The sequence below is a fragment of the Stegodyphus dumicola genome, chromosome 2, assembly GCF_044657685.1.
Source record: "Stegodyphus dumicola isolate Sdum_Otavi_A_Nest chromosome 2, ASM4465768v1".
Lineage (NCBI taxonomy): Eukaryota > Metazoa > Arthropoda > Arachnida > Araneae > Eresidae > Stegodyphus > Stegodyphus dumicola.
In genome coordinates, this window is record NC_140769.1 from 157,296,510 (window position 1) to 157,323,032 (window position 26,523).

The following is a 26,523-nucleotide window of genomic DNA, read 5'->3' on the forward strand; positions in this document are numbered from 1 at the left end:
AAAAATTAATTATAAGTTCATTTTCAGTTTTAATACTGCTATCAAGAAAATGGATTAAGCTCTGTAATTGTACAAAAAAAACTACCAAGCAAAAATATCTTTAAAAATAAAAAATACTGCAGAACAATAACTTGGTTTCATTTATAACAGATCTTATAAACCTATTCTAATGAATACTAGAAAAATGAATAAATGCATTTAAATTCAAAATGCTAACACTTATATCTTACTTTTATTCTATAACATACACTTGGGACTTTTGCAGTAACTAAATTAAATAAAATACACTTATTCGCTACAGAAAAAGAAAGGTAAATATTAATTACTACCTAATAATGATAATTAATTACTAAATCTATAATAAATAATGCAATGAATCATAAACTTTGAACAATTCATACTCCAAAATAAGGTGTGGCAAATAAACAAAAAAAATCTGACTGCAACTTCAAAAATCTGACCTTATTTTCCAAATCATAAACTTATTGTGACCTCAAAATTTCATAATATATATAATAGACAAAATCTGAATCTAACACAATATCGCAATTTTAACTCATGTTTACAATATCTTAATTTCAATAGAAAAGACAACTATTTTTATATATGCCTCATATTTAATGCCTCATATGTTTATATGCCTCATGTTTAATAGTCCCTTTTTGATTCTATACACAATATTTTCTTAAATTTAGTATTATCATTCATCACAGCAATGTTGTAGATTTATACTTTATTTCTTCTTTACCTTAGTAAATAATTCGCATGGAATGTGCCCATTTACTACATTTTTTTAAAACAAAATGTCATCTATTGAAAGCACTGAAATACTGCTTTAATTTGGGGAGGAGGAGAATTTTGTTTTTCTAAACTAATGGAATTTTCTTATCACACTTTCTTGAAAAGTTTCCACAGCATCTTTATAGCAGTGCTATCTTATTGTTGCAATACTTAGATTCCATTTTTATGAAATTACATCTTTGATATTATTGTTAAATTCTGAAATCTTATATTTTCTTTTTCTTTAATAGTGATAAAGCATTTAGAGTAGTAAAATATTTATTACCATTTTCCGAGCTGCAATAAAATTTCCACGTCTCATCATAAATAATAAAGTTCCGAAAGTTGCTGTTTATGGTGGGATTATCTTCAGTCTGCTCAGAAGTTTCATTATAAATACTTTTACAAGTTTGGCAAAATTTTTATCACGTTCAATTTATTCAACAATTTCTTTGCAATCAACTTTTGCAATCAATTTGATCTTGAATCATATTTTGAGCAATTTCTTTGGCTTATATATAAATGTATTAATTTTTGAAGCTCAGAGGCATCTAGAATAATCTAGAATCTCATTGTTTCTGAAAATCCTCTCTCAGTCACAAGATCTTTTTGTATTATTTGAACTACATAGATGAACTGCTTTCATCTCAATAAACCTTAGTTGATACCTTAAAAAAAAAAAAAAAAAAAAAAAAAAAAAAGTAGTTACTGCTTTAATTAAATTTTTTAACTAGAATTTACAGCCTTTTTTACGCTGGTCAGTCTTCTTTATGGATAATAAATTAATATCATCCCCCTGTTTCAATACTTTATTACTTGAATCCCATTTATTTAACAGCTATAAATTAAATGATCTTGTCTGATTTATATAAAAAAGCACAAATTATTTATTTTCTATCTATCATAGCAGAGCTTTCTCTTTTTAATCAAAATGTACATAGCTTAGAATTTGAGTTTTATTGCAATAAGCTAAAATGTAGTGCTATATTACAAGATACATATTTCCATTCAGTAATTTAAATTTTACATTATTTTTCTTGCTTTCCTTATGAATAATATTTTTATTAAATGAGAGTTTATGAAAATATTTTAACTAGGAAACAAAATTGCACTTGAAATGAACACACTAATTTTCTCTAACTCATAAATTGACTTACACCCTGACATCAGTGAAGGATGGAAAGGATGAATTTATAAACTGGCAGAAGTTGAAAAGATTGTAACAAATATGATTATCTTAACTCAACTGATTTACAGTCTGTTACCATAAAATAGGCACTTCAAGGTCTTTTTACTCTTCCTCATTTTCGATTGTAACGAGTGTCATCATCAGAGCAAAGCATTTATTTTTTGCACCTCATTGCAGACCCATTATAGTTCAAATCCGCCATCATACATGCATTTTTTATTAAATGAAATATTCTAAATGGAAATGAAGTTGTTACTATGGTTCTGATGCAAGCCAAAAGGCAAAAATGACCCTGACATGCCTTTTTTAAAATAACAGATAATAGTGACATTCATATAAAAATGAAATGAAAATTAATGACTGAATATTTAAAGTAAAGATAGATCAGCATTTTTGCACAGAAACAAAAACATTCCCTTGAACCATTTCATTCAATTGAATGAAACTTTTAGTTATTTATTAGCTTGATTAAGAACAGATTTCCTCTCTGATAGAGAATTTGCAGTTTTCTCTCAATTATAATATAAACAATATTTTTTTTTTTAATATTATAGCTAAGAATCCACAACTGATGTAAGATTTTACAACAATCACTATATTCTGGCAATAACAGATAATAAAAATGCAGATTCTAAATAGAAAAGACAAATGTAAAAATTCATTTTACCATCAAGTGTGAACTGCATACAAATTCTATCTATAGATGTATCAGAAACTGTTTTCAAACTTTTATGAAGAAATGGATCAAATTTCATCAAAAAATAACTTATAAAAATCAGATATCTTTGTGTGTCATAATGTAATCTAGACTAATCATTGTATTTGTATTACATTTTTAAGATATATTTGACAGAAATTTCAACAAATTTTGGACCTTAAAATACTTTTACAACACCAGTATTTCTAGCCAGAAGACAGACCAAAACAGATATTTTACACAGAGATCTTAAAGAGAAAATATAACTTTTCCAAAACCAGTCTTAAATAAAAATTAGTAAACTATTTACACAGCCTTTTGCTTTTAATGGCTGGCTGATTACTACATTTGGAATTTTAATTTAAAAGAAATGATTACATTTTACGAAATGGTTTCTTTTTATCCCATTTAAAGTTCCAAATTAAGGGAATAAATTACTACACCTGCACATTTTATCTTAGAAAAAAAAATATATTTCGAAAATATTTTAAGCATAAATTTAATATTTGTTTCTTTTTTATAATATAAATATTGTAACAAAACTACCTGAATATAAGCGAACTATTTTATCAAACACCATCTAGAAGCGACAAGAACAACTTTCAGCAGTTGACGTCCAGCTGCGATGAGGATATGTTCTCTAATGTTATGTCTCCATGACTCGGAACGTTAATTCTAAATGTTAGATGTTCCATTCTGGTGTATGTTCATTTTTGATGTATCTTTTCTTTGTAACTGTTTCTGTGCTCTGTTAGTAAATAGTTTTAGAGATAGCCTGCATTTGTGTTTATAACAGAAGAACAGCTACAAAATTTGAGCCCATCAAAATGTTAAAAATGTTTGGAATTTCTTGTCTAGAAAATGACAATCATTGAAATGATGGGAATTTCTGTTTGGCTTTAAAAAGCCCTTACCTCCAAATTTAAGTTACAGTTACTGGAAATTGGCTCAGTCTTTTTTCAGGTGTGAACTGCTGGTCAAATTAATTTTGGAAACCAAATCTTCAAGTAAAAATATTAAGTTGTGCTGCTAGCACATCGAATGGAAAGCAAACAACTTTCAAAAAAAATAAATTTTAAGTTTCTTTTAAATTATTGTTTGAGTTTAAAATTCTTTTTAAATTGATTATTTGTTATAAACTGCTTCTTAAAGAAAATGTAAATTCCTTAATGGAATCCAATTTATAAATAGTACATAAAAGTATTAGACAAAAGCAAACAGCTTTCTTTAACAATTAGGTTACTTTTAAATGTTGGTTAATTTATTATTCTAAAATGTTTTAATGTGCATACTATGTTAAATTATGGGTTCTATTAGCAAACTGAGTAAGCATTTTAATAAAAAAAAATTTGAATAGATTCACTGACATTATTCATTGGAATTTATAAGTTTCAATTCTCGGTAAGAGCAGCAGATTTTCCTGCCGCCCCCTGCAGTATTCTAGACTAGATGAACCATGAAGCATTATCATCAAATCTTTTCATTTACATTCTATTCATTTTCTTTGAATTCTTTTAAAACAATACTTCTTGAAATGGAAGAAAATAATTATAAATAAAATAGAACTAATATTTAACTGAAGTGAAAGAGTTATTGTTGTGAAAGATTAAAATCAGAATTCAGTTTTAACAAAAGCTTATGATAAGACATTTGTTTATGTTTTGATAAGTAGTAAATGAATATTTCAGCAAATTATTATAAGTGTTTAATAATTTTTCTGGCGAAAGGAAGAACCGTTGCCATATTATATTTTAAATGGCATAATGTTTTTATTTATTTAAGTTTATGTAAACAACTATAAACATAGTACTCTCATTTGCCTCTTTTCTAATTTTTCCTTCAACCTACAATTAGTTATATGATCCAGACATGACAAAGATACTGAAGCTTATAATGTTATGACTAAACAGCATTAACATATCATTAAAAAAGAACACAGTTGCTTTAAACATGCTAAATTTTGGAACCTCATTAAGAATGCAAATGAAATCATTTTTATATTAAACAAACACTTTTAGCATCAATTAGTAAATTCTCAGTTTAAAATAATGAAAGAACTCACCTTCAACTTAGGTACTCTTTTAATGGTCTTGAGTGGCCGTAACACTCGTAAAACTCTTAAAGATTTGATAGTACTAAGATTCTGGCCTGTACTACTTCCACTGAAAAAATATGAATACTAAATTTAAGCTTTCATATTTTCTACTTTAATCCTCAAAGTTGTTTTTTTTTTTTACTATGAGAATTTTTTTAAGCATACAACAATTGTAAGAAAATACTGAATTAACTTTTAGCATCCTTATATAAATATGAACATTAATTTTATAATTTTTAAATATTAAAAGTTTATAAATTTTAGCATATGTATATTTTAATTAAGGAACCTAAGAATATTTAAAGAAATCTCTTACTTGTAAATTCAAAGGAATAAAGTGTTTTCAGATACAAACTTAGTTATTAGAATATTTTTTCATTATTCCACATATGAAAAGAGCCAGTATTTTTACTTTATTATTTATTCCATGATTTTATAAAAGTATTTCCAGAATAAAATATGATTTAATATTGATTATGACAATGAGCATTTCAAGCATTAACATTGACAAACTATCATTCCAAAAGGCCTGCCTCAAAAAACTTTAACAAATAACTCTAAAATTTATTTTTATAAATATAGGCATTTTTTACTACAGCAAAAATTGAAGGATTGAAAAAAGGAGAAAAGGAAAACAAGGGGGTGTGAAAGGTAAATGAAAAGACAAAATGAGCGAGATAACTCTCTAAAACTTATTTTAAACAAACCAAAGTTGATTTTTTAAAGAAATATTTTTTCTAGCTAATCATTAGCATAAAGCATCATGCAATAAACATCTTTCATATAGTGCTTATGAGTGTATGCACAGTCTTTCGAATGAGAGATGGAAGAAATAAAATAAAAGTAAGAAACAAGATCATAGGTCAGGTACTGATTTAGTTGCCGAGGGCATGAAAGGCCTTAGTTATATAATAGGAATTTCAGATTTCATATTTATAAACTTAAAAAAATTACTGCTTACTAAATTCCAAAAGAATATCATTATACTTTTTTACTTCCTAATTTTCTTACTAGTCATTTGTGTAGCAAATATTATTAATCAAGAATGCTGTTTTCCCCAATAATTTATATCCCTCAAGAAAACCCTTTTCTGTTTGGTTGTCAACAAAATTAATTCTGTTATATACAGACATTTATGAGTTTATATTAGATTCTAAATTTAATCAAACAAAACTGGGACACATAGATAGACTTTTATAACAAAGGTAAAAATACATTTTTTATAAAATTACATAAAAGAACCTAAAACAATTTTCCCAAGAATATCATAAAAACATTTATGTTGATGCAGAGAGGAACTACATATTTTCTTGTTTACATGAACTTAACTTTACGAGCTTGCATTTTATAACAAATTTTGATCTGTTAGTACCGAGAGGACTGGAAATTATATTTTAATGAAGTATAAAAATGTCAACACATCATTTTTATTTTGCCACAGCGTAATATATCTAGTTACATTAAATTAAAATATTATCACTGAATACTTGTTTTCATCTTTTGATATATTTTTAGTTTGTAGCCACAAACAATCAAAAATACAAAATAAAAATTTAAAAAGAATATAGCATGCGTACTCTGCATCTAGAGCAAAATATATTCAACAAAACTGATCTAGGCTCTAAAGTGTGCATTTTTGTCATAACAACTTATTATTATTTGTCATAACATATACATTTCTTAGGGATCAGTCTCCCAAAAAATCTTGGGTCTCAATGCATCTTATCTCAATCAGGGCTTCTTAACAGCACTACTGGTATCATTCATACCAACTAGTTTAGAAGTTATGATTTGTTGCTATGAAGATTATATTTAAAGCATGTATCAAAACAGGACAAAACTGAATTTTTCCTTTAAAAAAAAAAGGGGTGGGCAAAGCAATAAAATGGTATGTTAAATTTCAAAATGGGACATTTGCCCAGTAAAGTTATGCTACATAACTTTCTCTCTTATTCACTCGTTATTTTTTTTTAAAATCGCATTAGTTTTTACTAAGAGGATTAGGTACTGAAAAAAATAACAGCAGTACTGGTATCATTCATACAAACTACTTTACAAGTTATGATTTGCTGCTATGAAGATTATATTTAAAGCATGTATCAAAATGGTACAAAACTGAATTTTTTCTCTAAAAAAAGGGGGGGGGCTCGTCAAAGCAATAAAATGAAACGTTACATTTCAAAATGGGACATTTGCCCAGTAAAGTTATGTTACACAACTTTCTCTCTTATTCACTCATTATTATTATTTTTTAAATTGCATTAACTTTTACTAAGAGGATTAAGCATGAAGAAAAATTATAATCCTCTCTAAGATGACCATACATGGATGGCAGTGTTGGCCATTTTGGAGAGGTAAAATTCACTACTAGTATTATGTTCTCAGAAATGCAGGTCACTTTCGGAAATGGTCATTTTAGAGAGGTAGCCTTTACAACAGGATTCATTTAAATTAAAATATGAGGACTAATGATATGATTTGAAGATTAATGCATACAAAAATGGTTAATGTGCTCTAATAAATTTATGCAAATTGGAAAAAGAAAGAAAGTCCAAATTATCATACCATAATAAATAAATATTTGTTTAATCTGATGGATGTCATAATAAAAGCATTTTATCTAAACACACTACAGCAAAACATATTATTATTACTTAGTTTTATTATGAACCATTTTGAAATTATGTAATACAGTACAAAGCCCATAATCTGGACGCCCATTATCCGGAATGATCTATAATCCATACCTCAAAGCCACAAACTTTTTTTGTATGCTTTATGCATGCGCGTTTAATGTATAATGGATGGTATAAGCTAGGCTAAAATTATCTTTACTAATTCTAAGGCATTTCAGTTAATGTTGCAGATTGCGCTGTTCCTTAATCTTCTAATTGTATCCAGCTCATTGTTTTATGCAGACTGTTAAAGCAATTTTATAAAAAATTAAGCATGAACTTTTGATTATGGCTAAAAGAGTTTCCAATTCTGGAGCTGGCAAAGGATCTACAAAGCGAAAGTATGCTTCGATGTCCATCAAACAAAAAGTGGAATTGCAGCAAAAAATTGATAAAGGCATATCTGTCTCAAAAGTATGCAAGGAGTATGACATTGGAAAGTCAACTGTATATGACATAAGCAAAAAGAAAAAGGAACTTTCTGAATTTTTTGAGGATTCTGACACCCACTTGCAATGAATAACATAAAAAGGGTTTGTTATACTAAAAGTGACAATAATGACAAAGTGATGATTGAATGGGTCAGACAGCATCACAGCAAGGGCACGCCATTGATGGGTTTAATGCTAATGGCTCAAGCCAAAATACTTCATGAAGAAATGAACTTAAACACTGAGTGCACATATTCGACAGGTTGGTTAACCAAATTTTAAAATCACCATGATATGTAAGCTTTTTTTTTTTTTTTTTTTTTTGGTAAAACTTTCAGGTGAAAAAGCTTCAGCTCATACTGAAGCTGCTGAACAATTTGCAGATGAATTCATTGAACTCATTACTAGTGAACAATTATCTCCAGAACAAAGTTACAATGCTGATGAAACTGATCTTTTCTGGCAATATGTACCGCAAAATACCTTGGCAACCTCTACAGAAAAGGCTCCAACTGGTGTCAAAGATTACAAACTAACAATTTCAGCGTGTGCAAATGCTGAAGGAACGTGCAAGTGCAAACTTTTCATAATCAGAAAACATGCACGACCTCGAGCATTTAAAGGAGTAAAGATTTTCCCCGTAATTTATCGTGCAAATAGAAGAGCATGGATGACACAAGCGTTTATGAATGATTGGTTTGAAAATCATTTTATACCTGAGGCTCAGCGACATTCGTATTCGGTTGGTTTACTTGACGACTCAAAAATAGTCCTGATTGTTAACAACTGTTTGGCGAGTACTTCACTTAAAGTTTTAGTGAAAGATAATGTATCCGTATAATTCTTCCCTCCAAATTGTAGGTCTATCATTCAGCCTATGGATATGGGAATAGTGCACACGCTGAAATGCAAATATAAAGCAGCATTTTATAAATCTATGTTAAATTTCTTGAACAAAGGCAAGACTATTCAAGACTTTTTGAAATTTTTTAGCATAAAATCTGCTCTGTGGAGCATCGCAAGATCGTGGGAGGATGTGTCTCCAGGTACGTTAAAAAATGCTTGGCATAATTTATGGCCAGCTACCATATTTCATGGTGAGGAGGATGAAGATGATAGCCGCAAATTTCAACGTTTTCGGACATTGCAAACTAAAGGTGAAATTTTACAGTTATTGGATTTTGTAGAGAAATGTGGAGAAGCGTAATAAATGAAGATAATGCAACATAAGTTTTTCATTGCGACGACAATGCCTCAATCATCAGTCAATTAACGGATGGCGAAATCTGTAGTATGGTTCTAGATCCAGAAAATACTGCTTTCGATATGAAGAAAGTGACAGAGAGGTTACTGAAAACGAAAAAATTTCGATTGACAAGTTAGTCAGTATTCTCGACACAGCAATTACAGGACTTGAACAGTGGAACTTTGTAACTGAACAAGAAATTATGTCTGTTTATAGAATTAAAGAAAAAGTACAGTCAAAAGTCGTTAATTCGGATACCCATAATCCGTACCTCAAAGCTACAAACTTTCTGCGCATGCGTCGCGTTGACGCATTCGCGTAAGACCTTTACGGCTGCGAATAAGCTTGTGCGCGTGCGCAAAATACGTTTACGAGTTCGCGTTTAATGTATAACGGATGGTATAAGGTAAGCTAAAATTATCTAATTATCTATTTCAGTTAATGTTGCAGATTGCGTTGTTCCTTAATCTAGCCGAATTGGATCCGGCTTATTATTTTTTGCAAACTGTTAGAGCAATTTTATAAAAGTAAGCTTGAACTTTCGATTATGTCACATAGAATTTCTGATATACATTTACTAATATGTAAATGATTTACAAAGCGAAAGTATATTTCGAGGTTCATTAAACAAAAAGTGGAATTGCTGCAAAAAAATGGATAAAGGCATATCCTTTGTTTATCTAAACTTTAACGTTTGTTTATCTAAACTTTGTTTATCTTTAACACTGCAGCGGGCGCGCAATGAATTGGAAGTTGATCTGTCAGCACTATCCTTATCTTCAGGGCAGATGTTTTTATTTTATTTGGCTTATAATTCCTTACTGAATGTAGTATTTCATCTCGATGTACTCTGTCTTTGATATGATTTAAATCAAATTCCTCATCATCATAATTCTCTTCCGATAGCGAAAAAAGTGACAGAGGTTATTGAAAACGAAAATATTTCGATTGACAAATTAGTCGGTAGACACAGCAATTATAGGACTTGAACAGCGGAACTTTGTAACTGAACAAGAAATTATGTCTGTTTATAGAATTAAAGAGAATGTATTATCACATAAAAAATGAAGCAACTTAAACAACTTACATTGAAAGAAATGTTTAATAAAGTAAACAAATAAATATTAAGCTTTTTTTTTTTGTAAATTTTGATACCCTTTAGATCATAATTGTTCTTTATTTCATAAATTACGGTTTCATATTTTTAATTTTATAATTTCTTCATGCCATCTTACCAGATTTAAACTGATGATCTATAATCCAGAAAAATCGATAATCCGGAATCGCCGAAGTCCCGACGAATCTGGATTAACGACTTTTGACTGTATTAGCACAAAAAACAAAGCAACTTAAATAATTTACATTGAAAGAAATGTTTAATAAATTGCACAAATAAATATCAAGCTTTTTTTTTTTGTAAATTTTGATACCCTTTACATCATAATTGCTCTTTATTTCATAAATTATGATTTCATATTTTTAATTGTATAATTTCTGCACACCATCGTACCAGATTTAAATTGATGATCTATAATCCAGAAAATCCCCTAACCCGGAATCGACGAAGTTCCGACGAGTCCGGATTAAGGACTTTGTACTGTATTCCACTTTGGAATAATGAGTATAATGTTTCACACTTACAGAAATGAAACATGCCAATACTGTAATAAATAAATAATTTTTTTAATCTGATGGATGTCATACTAATAATTAATTAAAACATTTTATCACACGAAGTCAGCAAAACATATTATTTCTTAGTTTTATTATCAACCACTTTGAAACTATATTATATTTCACTTTGGAATGACAGGTATAATCTTTTACACTTATAAAAATGAGAATATGTAAAATAGATCAATCTTTTAGCATTATTTATATGCTTACTTATGTTCTGTAATAATCTCTGGCGACAGAACTAGCTTTTTGTACTCTTTTTCTGTCTATAGTTCAAGCTACATCGATATATTTTACTTTAAATTTTTTAATGTACCAAAAGAATATTTTCATGAAGGCAAATTAAAATGTAGTGCTAAACATTAAATTAATTTGTTTAAAAAACCATGAGAAAATTAAAATTGTTTATTATTTATTGTTATTATGTTTACAATAGCTACAGGAAAATGGGAAAAGCGAGCTAGTCCTCCCAGAGACACAGCTAATGCAGTTTAAGTTCTTTTCTTTCAGACAAAATCTCAACTACACTTCAAAAGAGGTAAAACAGTGCTCTTTTTAATATTTTTGACTAGTAGGTAAAAATATACTTAAAAGTGCTAATGCATAAAATGTTAGGGGATTAGCTTAGTTTACCTAGTTCATTGATGCCAGACCACTGCAAAATCATTTTCAGTTTTTCTTTTTTGAATGAACTATTCTCTTCACCTAAAATGCTTAAATTATAATCATCATGGCAGATGTTTTGATAATGAAAAAGCTAACTGTGAAAAATATTGTGGAGAAAATATTGTGGATCATTCTTAATAGGAAATCACTGAATTGCTATCAAATATGAGACATCTGAATGTTTCTTTCATATTATTATAACATTATATAGTTTATACATCATAAAAGATTAAGCAATTATACTTCTTAATAATATTTTATTTCTGAATGATACAAAACTATTAACTTTTTCTCTAAACCAAAGTCTAAACACTTTTGTGATTTTAAAATTTTAATATTTTTTATTCCTTCGCAATGATTTCTTCCTTATCTATTATTTATTATTTTGAGTTACCATTTTTACACCAAATATTCCTGCAAACTGTTAGGTGATCATAAGAATGTAAGAATTTTTACAAAAGTTCATATTAAATTAATGAAAGAATCTTTTTTTCAAGAGGGTGCAGAGAAGAGTCATTTTCATTAAAACTGTTTATGATTACATTGAACTTAAAAGAAAATTTCTTCGTTTCTTGAAACTCTATGAACAATGCTATTTTTGTTTTATACAAAAGAATTTATTTTTCACAGTCTGTATCATCTATATCAACCACAGCAAAATTCATCTTCCATAAAAAATTTTAGCACTTAAATATATATATATATATAACAAGCAAGGTAGTTAGTACAATACTGTATGACCAATTTGGTCTAGATAACATTTTGTGCAATATGCTGCAAAATATGTAAATTAGAAATTGTACTGAGCTTGCCTAAAAGTTACCAGGAGCTGTGGCTCCAAAAAGTTCAACACGTTTTAAGAAACAATGTCATTGAAGGGTGAGAAATATGCTACACAAGAAAGGACAAAAAAAAAAAAAAAAAAACACAGTAAAATACTCAGCGTTGGAAACTAGTAAAGGCAAAAAATACAGTAAAATACCTATGGATGTGGCATTTGAAAAATTAATACATATGAAAATCAAACCAAGTAACAAGTAAAACATAAAAAAAAAAAAAAAAAAACAGATAAAAATAGAAAGCGGAAAATGGTAAATTAGCTGAACTCGATTTCCAAACTGGCTTCTCTAGGGAAATTTCTGATTTGAACGTCGAATCAAACTAACCCCATTACGCGTTTCGCCGAAACAGACAATTGAAACTTTTTCGCTACAAAATTTTTAATTTAGACAAAGTGTCTTGGAAAATTTATTAGTCTCAATTCTCTGTTCCAATTTCCCGATGCGTCCGCACAAAATGACACATTAAGGTGTTAAAATATGTAAAAACTATTCCGATTACATCTAAAATCAAGACAAAAATAAAAATAAAAATAAAAATAAATAGCGGTCTGCTATTAGTCCTAAATATACAAAAACATACAGGCTGGGCCTGCAAGCTTAAAGATTTATAATTTTATAGATTTTATAAATCTGTAATTAAATTTAAAAGAAAATTAAGATGAAAACTAACATAGTGGGTCTTGCTAAGACCAAGAAAAAAGTTGTAACAAAAGAAACAGAAAAAACTGACCTGTGGCGATGCAGAGCTCTCCCTCTTAAAACTAAGTTGAAAAGGGGTTGTAATTCCCTTCTGTGTACTTCAGTTGTGTGACGTAAGTAGGGGGGAGCGATGTTTGGTGGGCATCAGCCAATACGAAAAGACTGTCTCTAATTTTCGTGTAACTCGTCTCTAATTTTCGAAGGGGGTCGGAAAGCTCAGAAAAACGTGAAAAGATTTCAAAATGGCGTCAGTCATGTAGTTGGAAGAAAAAATTGTTACTGAAAGTGAAAATGGCTAATTCAGCTAAAACTACTAAACTTGGCCACAAAAGCAAGAGTAAAAGGAAAAAACAGTCATTTTGTTAATAAAAAGTTGTAATTCTTCAAGCTAGTGGGCGATCAAGCTACTATGAAAAACGAAAAGGCCCGATTTGTTAATAAAAGCAGTAAAATTGGCCATTATAGAAATTTAAAACTATTTAAACAATAGTATTAAAAGTAATGTGCCAAAATTTTGGAGGAAAGATAATGTATAAACAAGAATTATCTGTACATTTTTTACATTAGATTCTCTGAATCCGCCATCCACCTTATACCGTCCTTTGGGCTTTAGGCATAAAATATCATTATCTAATTCAAAAAATCTAAAAATAGGTAAGGCTAATGCCAGCTTTTTTTAAGGTATTTTTAATTATTTAATGAGGAATTAGGTTACTTTTCAAAATAGTTACGAAGTATAGTATTTCTTCTTGTAAGTGTTTTGCAGTATTGCAGATTCTTTTTATTCTGAGTAGCTGTAAATAAATTGTGTTAAGTATGACTCTTTTGCATTTCAGATTTTAAATTACGTTCAAAGAGGCATTCTTTTAATGTTTTGTGTGTTACATTTATTTATTAAATATCATGTTTTACGTAATCAAATTATAAAATTCAGTTCAACAGCTATATTGCAAAATAATTTTAAAATGAGCATATCTTTAGAATTTCCGATACAAAGTCCTTGTGCGCTGGAGATAAAAATGTTTTTTTCGTTCAGTGTTGCCAATGATCGCTCTGAAATCGTTTAGTTTGTTAATCAAAAATTCATTGAAGTGTTGCAAAATCTGAAATCGATAATAAAACAAATTTAAAATTTAAATTAGGGCTTCCACATGCCCATATTCTATGGAATATTACATTATTCAAATTTTGATGGCTCTAGATACCATTTCTTTATCTAATGTGAGAAACATACATACATTCATGCAGATTCTTCATTATTTAATTTCTTTAAATAATACAGGACGATAATGTTTGGTGGCAACAATTTGAAAAGTGATTCGCTGTTTATAGTTTTCAAAGCAAAATGCCAAAATGAAATTAATAGTCCTTCAGGGCAAATTGCCCCTTTGGACTAATAAATACTTACGAGAAGGCAAAGGCCACTAAAGCACATATCACAACTATAGCATCCAAAATATTCCATGGATCTCTACAGTAAGAGCCTGGATGGAAGATAATACCTTGATCCACAACCTAAAGAAATCAATAATTAGTCAAAAAAAAAAAAAAAAGAGCTCATATTACAGATAGTACAGATAATTTTTAGGAGCAAACTGGAAAGCACTTTTTCATTCCTTTAAGAAAATTAATATATTGAAGATTAAGTTGGAGAATACTTCTCAAAATAACATGCATAAATTAATTTTCTAATCTGTACCTGCAGGATTTCATAAATTTAAATTTTTGTCAGACAACAAATAATATTTTAACATATATATAACATGCATAAAATTTTTTTTCTTCTACTTGCTCTAGTATTTAACTAATTTTGCCTAAAATAGGTTTGTTTTATATCATGAAAACAATGACATACAAAAATCTAGTTATGTGACACTTGATCAGGATTTATAAATTAACACATTTTATTACAATCATTAATAAAATACTCACCTTTAAAATCATTTCAACTGTAAACACACCTGTGAAAGCATAATCAAAGTAATTCAATATCCTATTACTTTCTGAATCCTCAACAACGGGATCTTCTGCTGCTAATGACATACTACTTAATGAAATGATGATCATAATGAAAAGGTCGAAATATCGCATATTCACAACATAATGTGCAGCACAACGGATGCTAAATAAAAAATAAAAAATAAATAATAAAAAAAAAAAAACATACATAACAATAAATATATTTTGGAAGAACATAACTCTACATGCCATATATAAATACATATTGCACTTTAAAAATGCATGTTATTTTAAAAATACACTGCATATGAAAAATAAATAACATTACAAATTTATTTGCATTTTAGTCAACTTTAAATACATTTCTTCATGACAATCTAAAGACATATCTCAAAAAGTATTTGAAACTAATCTGTTAAGTTCACTGCATGTATCCTTTAATTATCCATATAAACATATACCTCATTTAATTAAGACACAATAACACGCCGAATAAATACTAATTCAGAAGTCAAACAACAAAAATCAGCGTTATATTTACAAAATTTTCACAGGACTACTTTCGATGGTTTTACCGAACCACCATCCTCAGCTGCAAAACCGCAAATGAACAAGATAGGAAATAATGATTAGATAAGATAAGAAAGCCTGGACAAGAATAAGCAAGTGGCGTGATCTGTTGGTGAAACCAGAACTAAAACATAATTTCTTTAAAGGCCGAAGGCAAATTTGGATTGGAATTAGGATCGTTAACTAGAACAGAAAGATTTTTATGAATGTGAAATGCCTCTGGAAAATCCAGTTCTCCAATGGAAGATGTTTTTTGAATAATTTTGGCAGCAGAAAAATTGAAAGTGTGGTTTTCGGACCAACAATGTTGAGCAACAGAAGACTTCTGTGTTTCCTTTTTTCTGACATATGCCTCATGTTCCTTGACTCGAAATTTTAAGGCTCTCTTAGTTTGGCCAATGTAAATTAAACCACACTGGCAAAGAATCCTATAAATACCCCAGGAATTCATATCCGGAATGGGGTCCTTGAGTATGGAACTCGGAATTTTATTGATGGAAGAATAATACCATCGAAACTAGTCCTGTGAAAATTTTGTAAATATAACGCTGATTTTTGTTGTTTGACTTCTAAATTAGTATTTATTCGGCGTGTTATTGTGTCTTAATTATAGAAGCCCCAAACAGGCTTATTTTTTGATTTCTTTTTTGCACGTGGTGTGGCCGCCATTTTGTGATTGCATGAGTTTCGGTAAGTACTTTTTTGCAATTTTCAAGTTAAGTTTATATTTTGTACATTCGGATATTGTGCTTTGCTTGTCTGATTTAATGCATTTTGCTTACAAACGTTTTGTTTTCTATTAATTTCAGTGAGGGATTTTCTGCTGTTTTGTGTGTGCTTTATTATTGTTTAGTTAATTTAGTTTGATTTTCTGTATTGTTTATCATGCCTTCATCCGTTAATCGTTTCACTAAATTACGCCTGAAACGGCAAAAATTCCTCAATCATCTTTACTTTTTACTTAAATGTAAATGTAAAAAATTGATTCCCAATTTTATTCAAATCAAATCTAATCAAAAACCTTTGAGTCGCGTTTCAAGAATTCTGTTAAATTGCAAGCTTGCCTTACTTCGATCCGTCATAAGGGATACACGTCAACAATTGTCCAAAATTGAAAACTCTATAAGCTTCATCTGGAAATCGCTAAATCATATCCAAATTTCACTGCCCTTGAACAAAAGTCTTGGTCTAGAATGGAGAATGCAGTTAATCGTCATAAAAACACCCTTGCAGTTAAATTCGAAAAACTTCTTTTACAATCTTCCAGTTCAAGTAGTTGAAAAAAATCTTCCCATTGTAAACATCAAACCAATAGTTAATATTTCTAATGTTAGTCTTTCAGAAGAACAAGAGAGAATTCTAAAATATAATTTTAACTTCTCACAAACCTGTAAACCCTCGATTCCAAAGATTTTGGCTCCTATCGAAAAAGCTTTCAAGTTCAGTAAAGTTTCAGATTCACAGAAAGAAATGATTAGGCATCTTATCGCTCATAATGTGAAATTCAATAATAAACCTTTGAAACCAAATCTAACTGTGAGAGAAAGAGCTACATTGCGTGAAATTCATTCTAACCCGGATATTATTATGTCAAAGGCCGACAAAGGTGGCCAGATAGTCGTCATGGATAGGAACACTTACATCGATGGTGTCACTAAACTCTTAAACGAAGGACCATATAATCCGATCCCTAAAGATCCTACACCTTCGGACTTGTCAAAAATAAAAACTGCAATCAAATGTTCGCAAATCATTTCAGGCAACTTAAAACATTCACTTATCCTATCTGTTGCGAATTGTGCCAGATTATATGCTCTTCCCAAAATTCATAAAAGTGGTATTCCTTTCCGCCCTATTGTATCAAATTTAGGTACTGCCTCATATCCATTAGCTAAATATTTAGATTCTAGATTTTCAACTCTATTAGACAATAACACTTACACGATAAAAAATTCAATAGAGTTTGTAAAAAAGGTTAAAAACATGTCTCCTAGTAATTTACTCATGGTTTCTTTTGATGTAAAATCATTATTCACCAATGTCCCAGTGGAAGGTGCATTAAGATGTCTAGAAACCAGACTTCGTGAATTTCATTTCTCTTGCATCGAAATTGATGAGCTAATTTCTCTCACTCAACTCTGTTTGAAACAAACACAGTTTGTTTTCCAAAATAAATATTACAAGCAAACTGAAGGATTAGCCATGGGAAGCCCCCTCAGTCCCATCCTGGCTGATATCTACATGCATTATTATGAATCAAAATTGTTTGAAACTTCAAAATTCCCGGCATGGTTCCGCTACGTAGACGATACTTTTACTCTGTTTGAAGGTAATAAAGATGATTTAAATAAAGTTCTTTCGACAATGAATTCTATTGATCCTGCTATTCGGTTCACTTTTGAACTTCAGACTTGCAATTCTCTTCCGTTTCTCGACATTCTGGTCACACGTAACACATCCAACTTCAGTACTACGGTTTACCGTAAACCTTCATCGGTTTGCCTTCCACCACACTTTAAATCATGTCATCCGACTAAACAAAAGTTAGCTTCATTTTATTCCTATGTTTTCCGTGCTCTTCAAGTTTGCTCCTCCAAACTAGCCCTTGATGAAGAACTAAATTATTTAAAAGCAATAGCTATTGACAGGGGCTTTTCACCCAACGTTATCAAGCAGTTAAAAAATTCTCATCTCAACACACTAAAAGGCACACTCTTGTTTTAGGAGATTATAAAAATTCTGTTGTCATTCCTTTCTTTCCATCAATTAGCTATAAAGTTGCACATATTTTGCAGAAATTTAACTTTCGGGTTGTTCATTCTCCCATCAATAAAATTCTGAGTTCCATACTCAAGGACCCCATTCCAGATATGAATTCCTGGGGTATTTATAGGATTCCTTGCCAGTGTGGTTTAATTTACATTGGCCAAACTAAGAGAGCCTTAAAATTTCAAGTCAAGGAACATGAGGCATATGTCAGAAAAAAGGAAACACAGAAGTCTTCTGTTGCTCAACATTGTTGGTCCGAAAACCACACTTTCAATTTTTCTGCTGCCAAAATTATTCAAAAAACATCTTCCATTGGAGAACTGGATTTTCCAGAGGCATTTCACATTCATAAAAATCTTTCTGTTCTAGTTAACGATCCTAATTCCAATCCAAATTTGCCTTCGGCCTTTAAAGAAATTATGTTTTAGTTCTGGTTTCACCAACAGATGGCGCCACTTGCTTATTCTTGTCCAGGCTTTCTTATCTTATCTAATCATTATTTCCTATCTTGTTCATTTGCGGTTTTGCAGCTGAGGATGGTGGTTCGGTAAAACCATCGAAACTAGTCCTGTGAAAATTTTGTAAATATAACGCTGATTTTTGTTGTTTGACTTCTGAATTAGTATATACCTCATTTGTCTTACATAGTTACCAGTTTTGCATAAAATTCTGTTGCATGCTGAATTCAATTAGAATTTTACTCTTCTGATCAAAAACATATCAGTTAAAAAGTCAAATACCTACCAAATCACCAACAGCTAATACTTAATTCTGTTAGTGTGGGCCACTGCTAAATGAGATTATGAATAAATACATTTCACATTACCAGTTTTCAAATTGCAAAAGTCATTAATTACAACTTGATTATATTTATAACTTAATGAAACTGGAGGGAAAAAACAAACTGCACCTTTTTACAATACAAACTTTTCATTTGATACATGGAGATACTTTCCTCTTTTAACTAATGAGAATCCCTTGTTTTTAACAAATAATAAGATTATGGCATATTTTAGTCAATATGATTTATTTTTTTTATATCTCAATTATATTTTATTCAACATGAAAAAAAAATCCCAAAAATAAAGAAAAGTTGGTTAAACGGCTCAACGATTACTTAAAATTTCCTTTACTGCAATAAATACACTCATCAAGACACTCATCTGACTGGTATGGTTTGGAAATTACTTTTGTGAAATAATTTTTTAAAGAAATTTTGTTTTTGTATGGTATGTGGACACAAGTCTCTTCTAATTTTTTTAATCATATTTATATATCCCGTTGTAAAGAAAGTTTTCTGTCAAAATTGTTCTTAATAAAGTTAGAAAAAAACATGAAAGCAGTATCCTTAGTGCAGGTAGTAATCATCACCCAAATCTATGATTTTCTGCCGACGTTTTGGTAGTTTTTGGAAGCCTTTGGCCCAGAAACTTGGTGAACATGAAACCAAAAACAGATCAACCTCCTTTCAGACATACCGTGCAGAATGGAAGATAACATCAACAATATGTAGCTGCAGGTGTGAGAAAAGGAGCAATGTTGGGGCTATATGGTGTGTGGGGCAAAAAAACATATACAAGTTCTTATAAAGACAACCCAGTGAATGGAGACATGTGTGGTCTTCTTCCACAAGTTCTCAGGCGGGCCACATCAATATCAGTAGGCCGGCCAGAGCACTCTGTTTCTTGAATGTCATAGTCCTTGTTTTTGAACTTTGGTACCAAACCTGCACAGTATCATATGATACAACATTTGTACCTAAAACTGTACACATGATTTTACTCTTCTGATCAAAAACATATCACTTAAAAAGTCCAATACCTACCAAATCACCAAACAGCTAATACTTAATTCTGTTAGTGTGGACCACTGCTAAATGAGATTATGAATAAATACATTTCACATTACCAGTTTTCAAATTGCAAAAGTCATTAATTACAACTTGATTATATTTATAACTTAATGAAACTGGAGGGAAAAAACAAACTGCACCTTTTTACAATACAAACTTTTCATTTGATACATGGAGATACTTTCCTCTTTTAACTAATGAGAATCCCTTGTTTTTAACAAATAATAAGATTATGGCATATTTTAGTCAATATGATTTATTTCTTTTATACCTCAATTATATTTTATTCAACATGAAAAAAATCCCATAAATAAAGAAAAGTTGGTTAAATGGCTCAACGATTACTTAAAATTTCCTTTACTGCAATAAATACACTCATCAAGATACTCATCTGACTGGTATGGTTTGAAAATTACTTTTGTGGAATAATTTTTTAAAGAAATTTTGTTTTTGTATGGTATGTGGACACAAGTCTCTTCTAATTTTTTAATCATATTTATATATCTGGTTGTAAAGAAAGTTTTCCGTCAAAATCGTTCTTAATAAAGTTAGAAAAAAAACATGAAAGCAGTATTCTTAGTGCAGGTAGTAGTCATCACCCAAATCTATGATTTTCTGCCGACGTTTTGGTATTTTTGGAAGCCTTCAGCCCAGAAACTTGGTGAACATGAAACCAAAAACAGATCAACCTCCTTTCAGACATACTGTGCAGAATGGAAGATAACATCAACAATATGTAGCTGCAGGTGTGAGAAAAGGAGCAATGTTGGGGCTATATGGTGTGTGGGACAAAAAAACATATATAAGTTCATATAAAGAGACAACCCAGTGAATGCAGACATGTGTGGTCTTCTTCCACAAGTTCTCAGGCGGGCCACATCAATATCAGTAAGCCGGCCAGAGCACTCTGTTTCTTGAATGTCATAGTCCTTGTTTTTGAACTTTGGTACCAAACCTGCACAGTATCATATGATACAACATTTGTACCTAAAACTGTACACATGATTTGGTGACATTCTGTAGCTGACTTTGGGTAACAGAACTAGAAGTGAATGATGGTTTTAATCTGGTAGCATGATAGTTCCATTTCAGATACCTTGTACTTAATGATAACAATATGTTTTTACCAATTTCACAACCCAGTGTTCTAAAGCAAGTCTCTTTCTTTCAAACGGCAAAAATTGTTTGACAAAATATGATTAAACATGCTAATGTGAACTGTTTGGGCAGACAATATTTGCAGTGATGGGAAACTTCCGTTAAAAACCAATAATTAATTATACATAATTATTACCCATGCAATATCTGATCAATCTATAAAAGTGGCCACTTTTTTCTTTGGTATTATCCAATAGTAGAATTATTATTCTTATTATTCAGTGTTCACAAATGAATAAAAACTGCCATACATTTCATCAGTAATAAGTAATTTGTTTTAATAACTATAAAACTGTAATTTTTTTTTCCACCAATACCTGAGACAAAATACAGATTGTCCAGAGAATGCATACCTCAATGCACTGTCATTAGATTCATATAATAGTCTACAACTGCAATTAATCAAATTTTATGGCCCATTAATAAAAAATTAATATCTTAAAACTATGAAAAGAACATACTTGCATACTATAGCATACTGTGAAACATGTGGAAGTTACTGAAATAGCAAAATGAATTGAGATCAGTTTTCAGAATAATTTTTGAAAGAAGGGTGTTCAAATAAAACTTGTTGATTATTCTTATTCTTTCTTTCTTTTTTTTTTTTTTTTTTCTTTTCTTTTTTTTTTTTTTTTTTAAGATTCTGAAAATCTGTGCTGCTGTATAATTTAGAATGCACTTTAAGAATTTGAGAATGTTCATTAGGTACCAACAGTTCACTTCCAAATACACTATACTGCATGTTGATTCAACATAAGATTTGAATTTTTCAGTATTGTAAAAAGGCACAATTAAAGTCATCATATAAGTTAGTTGAGCATAAGATATATTTAATTATGGCATTTACATCTAAATTATTATTTAAAATTAACATTTTTAGCAGGCAAAATAAAATATTAATAACTAAAGCTTTAATAATAGAGTTTTCACTCACGGATTATTTGAAGAAAAAATAAACATAGAGGAGTATGGAAGCATTGGTCTAGGACCAGTAATATCATCATCTCTGGCATCCAAATCTTGAGCTCCTTCTTCATCTATTGAAATCAATCCAAATTATAACAAAACATAGAATAAATTGTAGTATAATCTACATCAGGGTTTCTTAAACTGTGGGTTGTGACCTCCAAGAAGGTCACAGTACCTGCAGGGGGTCGTCAAAAATTTTAGTAGTTTTGATATTTCTTAAACTTATTATAATAATTTTACAATTACCAAATATTTTTACACAATGTATCTGAAAATAGATAAAGATAAGACAATACAGACAAAGAAAAAAACGGAAACGTTTCGACGCATTCTTTTTATAAAATAAACGTTCATTTTCCTTACTTTGCATGTGACGCTGTCATTTCGACTGTTACTTATTTAAAATTTTCAAATTGTTCTATGCCTTAGAATTAGAAATTAAAGTTAATGACCTAAAACTGCAATAGTCCATTACAGTACAATTGTGAAAAAATTGACAGTTTCACTCACGCGTGTGTCAGATTTGTGCAATACTTATGGTTAATGCTTGTGCCCACAAAATTTTTGTAAATATTATGGGGTCCTGGGGGTTGCAAAAAAATCTCAGTGATAAAAGGGAGTCGCGACTGAAAAAAGTTTAAGAACCCCTGATCTAGATCATAATATACATAATCTTATAATACAAAATTTTAGGTAATTATATATTGACTGTAACCATTAAAATCATGAATATGTAATTTTTTAACCTTTCATCAATAACTTTCTAAATTTATTTTTCAGGACAAGGAGAATATTTTACCTTTGTTAAGAAAGGAAAATACATCTTATATAAGATGCTAATAAATGAACTATTGAAAAGAAATTGAAAAATTAAATCCAAATTAAAATTTTATTATTTCTGTAAAAATTAATATCACAACAAGAAGTTTGAGTTTGGTGTAGATTAAAGTCAAGATCTCAATCGATTTCGACGGCAAAGAGGTTCAGGTCCCTCTTCATCAGAAGCAGAGAAATATGCAAGACTGGAAAACAGTAAGTATAATGTTCGTATTTATACTCCATAGTAAGGCAAAACAAGAAAGTAGCGTGATTTGTCAGTAAAAATATTAACAAAATTCAAAAGTTAATGGAATTTTAAAAGCATTAGGAAAGATTGGATTGGACTGTCTATGCTGTCTCTTAGTACCAGCAAAGCAAACAGTTAAGACGATAGAACTTTAGAAGTGCCATACTGTCATTAAAAAAAAAATGGTTAAAAATAATAGCTTAGGGGGAATGGGGGAGCACTTCTCTGTTAACCAGAACCAGAACACTTGCTGATTTCTGTGTTTTGGGTATATTTCTGTGGTGCCAGATATTCCTAATTTGAGTTTGTATTCTTCATGGTGATAATTGTCTTTATGACTACCACTTGCTTTTCAATATAAATGTTCAATCAATATAACTTATTTCTTTCCCACATTTTTTTTATTGCAGTGGGGTTTTAGGATTTAGCATCTGTGAAGAGATGAAAAGCAGCTATCCTATTTCTTCAATAAAGAGATGCTCTTCACACAGAAAAACCTTATTAGAATAATCACTCCATGAAATTAAAATGTAACTCAAAGCAGAAATGGCTATACAGCTGTGTGGGAAGAAAAAGTGCTCAAATGCACAGTTTTGTTGGATCAATCATGCCTTTCATTACTGCTGTATGATTAATTTATTTATGAATTGTATGGCAGCAACAAAAGGAAAGTCTATTAAGATTTGAGAACAAAAGCTTGTTTGAAATTAATTGCAAACAAGAAATGATTGGAATAACTACATAGTATGAAAGTAATGTGATAATTCCTAGTTATACTAACACTAAAATGTATGGATGCAACAAAATTGGGAACTGATGAAAACTAATGAACAAAATTATAACAACAATAATAATAATAATGTAGGTTATGGGTTTTCCTTATAATGAATGGGTTTTCGGAGCATTTATTGATGAAAGAGAAAATTCCTTGATTATAATGTAGGTTTGTTCTTTCCTTATAATGGGTTTTGGAAGCATTAATTTATGCAATTAAAGAATATTCCTTGTTGTTGTTCTTGAACATTCTGTTTCATCTATTATTAAGCCAAAGACATGGTGAAAGAAATAAATTACAATGTATCAATATGGCAGCAAAAAGAGTATGTTATGGCTTTAACATAAAAAGACCTTTAAAAAAATCCCATATGTTGAAATAGCAATCTCATGACTTCATTCAGTAATGAATGAGTATAGTACTGAATAGAGAGAGAGACATAAATAATGCTGCAATCCTATACAAAATCAAACAAAGGAGACAGTAGAGTTCCTCCCTCTTATTCTACTAAAGTAAATGTCGATGAACCTAGTGAAATGTTAAGATACTTATCGCTTAATTCAAATAACAGAAATCGTAAAATCAAGAATTAACTACCCTTTATTTCACTCAAAATAAGGTGAACAGTCGGCCCCTTTATTCAGACTTTAAACAAAGCCTCCACTCTGGCTTGAAATCAAAATAAGAAATAAGAACTATAACTAAGCAAGAGACGTAGCTGAAGCTAACACAAATCTAACATAGTTGGCCCTTAATTTAAACGAGCCAGCAAATATCAAAAGGCACGTAATATACGGCCAAGCATAACAGCTTCTAGAGACTTAGCCTGAAGGCAAACACATGCTACTCAGGATTCCTAGCTCTCTACCTCGAAGCATGTTAAACCTTCCTTAAATACTACTTCTTACTCATTGGCATTCAATACAATTTTAAAAACTCATTCTGGTAGGGAGTTGTAAGTTGAAACAAGGAACGATAAGGAAAGTACAAATAACTGTTATAAAATTAAAATATACCTTACAAGATAAAGCACAAACATGATACGGGCAAAAAATGTAACAATAAATCACACTTATGGTGATCTTCCTTTCTTATTATAAACTTACTTTATAGCATTAAAAATATTTCCATGAAATTTTGCAATTAGAAGATTTTCTGCGTACGATTTAATTTTGATGCTTTATTTTATCAAGAAACGATGCTTATTATGTTCATAGTTTAATGCTTATCATACCAAATATGTCATAATTTTAAATTTCACTTTATAAAGGAATAAAAATATGTAATTTTTTCATATAGCAGATAGCAATTTAATATTTAGCTTAAGTGCATTTAAATTCTATACTTTGATTCCTTACAGTTCTTTGGTGTTCATTAAGAAAGAATATCATCATATTTTATACTATAAAACAAACATCAGATAGTTCAAGTAAACCTAATTCTGTTTTTTAGATATATTCCTGAAAAATACAAGTAAAAACATTCATGTAAAAAAAGGCAACATATCTATGGGGGGAAAAGAAAAGAAGATTGGTTACTCATCTTAAAAATCAAATAATTTTAAAAAAGCTTTCTGAAAATATTCATTTTGAGCTTATTATTTATTCTATTTCAGCAATATTCAAGAAAGTAAATATGCATTTAAATTGAAAATAACTCATGAACCCCCAAAAAAGTGATGTATATGCTTGCATATGATTGGAATATCACTGTCATCACTAGAAATACTCTGAACATCGCTTCCTTCCTCTACTAATGAAATTCCTTCTGTGATGACCTGAGCAAAATCAGCACGAGTCTTTCTTGGTGATGATGTTTCACTGTTTTATGAAAAAATTCAATTATTAATCCTTGTGTTCACATTTCAGTTAGGCAATTATATAATTATCTGTAAAAGGCTGTCAACAATTTCAGTTCACATTGAAACTTTGCAGCATGTCCCGTATTAGAGTCATGTTTGACAAAATGATCAGCCAATTTTCTAGCCAGTTTCATACATTCTTTTATTAAAACTGCATTTAAAATTGGATCATTTTCTTCCTAATCACTATGTTTTGTGGAGTTAGGAAACTCATAGGCAATTTCTGATATTTCATCCTTGCTTAGGGCTTTGTCAAATAACAGTATATCAATATCTTCAAATGATACATCATTGAAGCCTCCTCCATCAGTTGTGTGTGCCACTGTAATGACACAGGGAAATTTAGTCATATTAGGATGATGAGGTCTTTGCTTTTTACACATTGTGGCCAAACTGCTTTTCAACATGCATTCAAAGTTGCTGGTTTGAATTTTATTAATGCTAATCCAACTTGATTGATACAACCTGTAGTTCATTTCTTCCACACATTAGTGACTATTAGTGTTTTATCATTTAATTTGCCCAAAATGTATTGGAATGTTTGTTT

The 26,523-nt window shown here is 30.0% G+C and overlaps 1 protein-coding gene across 1 annotated transcript in view; it reads right to left on the reverse strand.

The window, feature by feature from the left end:
• LOC118182704 (voltage-dependent calcium channel type A subunit alpha-1-like) overlaps positions 1 to 26,523 on the reverse strand; it is a 454,834-nt gene that overhangs the window by 168,228 nt on the left and 260,083 nt on the right. Inside the window, exons 23-26 of the mRNA XM_085811365.1 lie at positions 22,240 to 22,342; positions 14,930 to 15,119; positions 14,406 to 14,512; positions 4,729 to 4,828 (exon numbers count right to left, since the gene is read on the reverse strand). Coding sequence (XP_085667491.1) covers positions 4,729 to 4,828; positions 14,406 to 14,512; positions 14,930 to 15,119; positions 22,240 to 22,342 — 500 coding nt within the window. The remainder of the gene's footprint in view (positions 1 to 4,728; positions 4,829 to 14,405; positions 14,513 to 14,929; positions 15,120 to 22,239; positions 22,343 to 26,523) is intronic.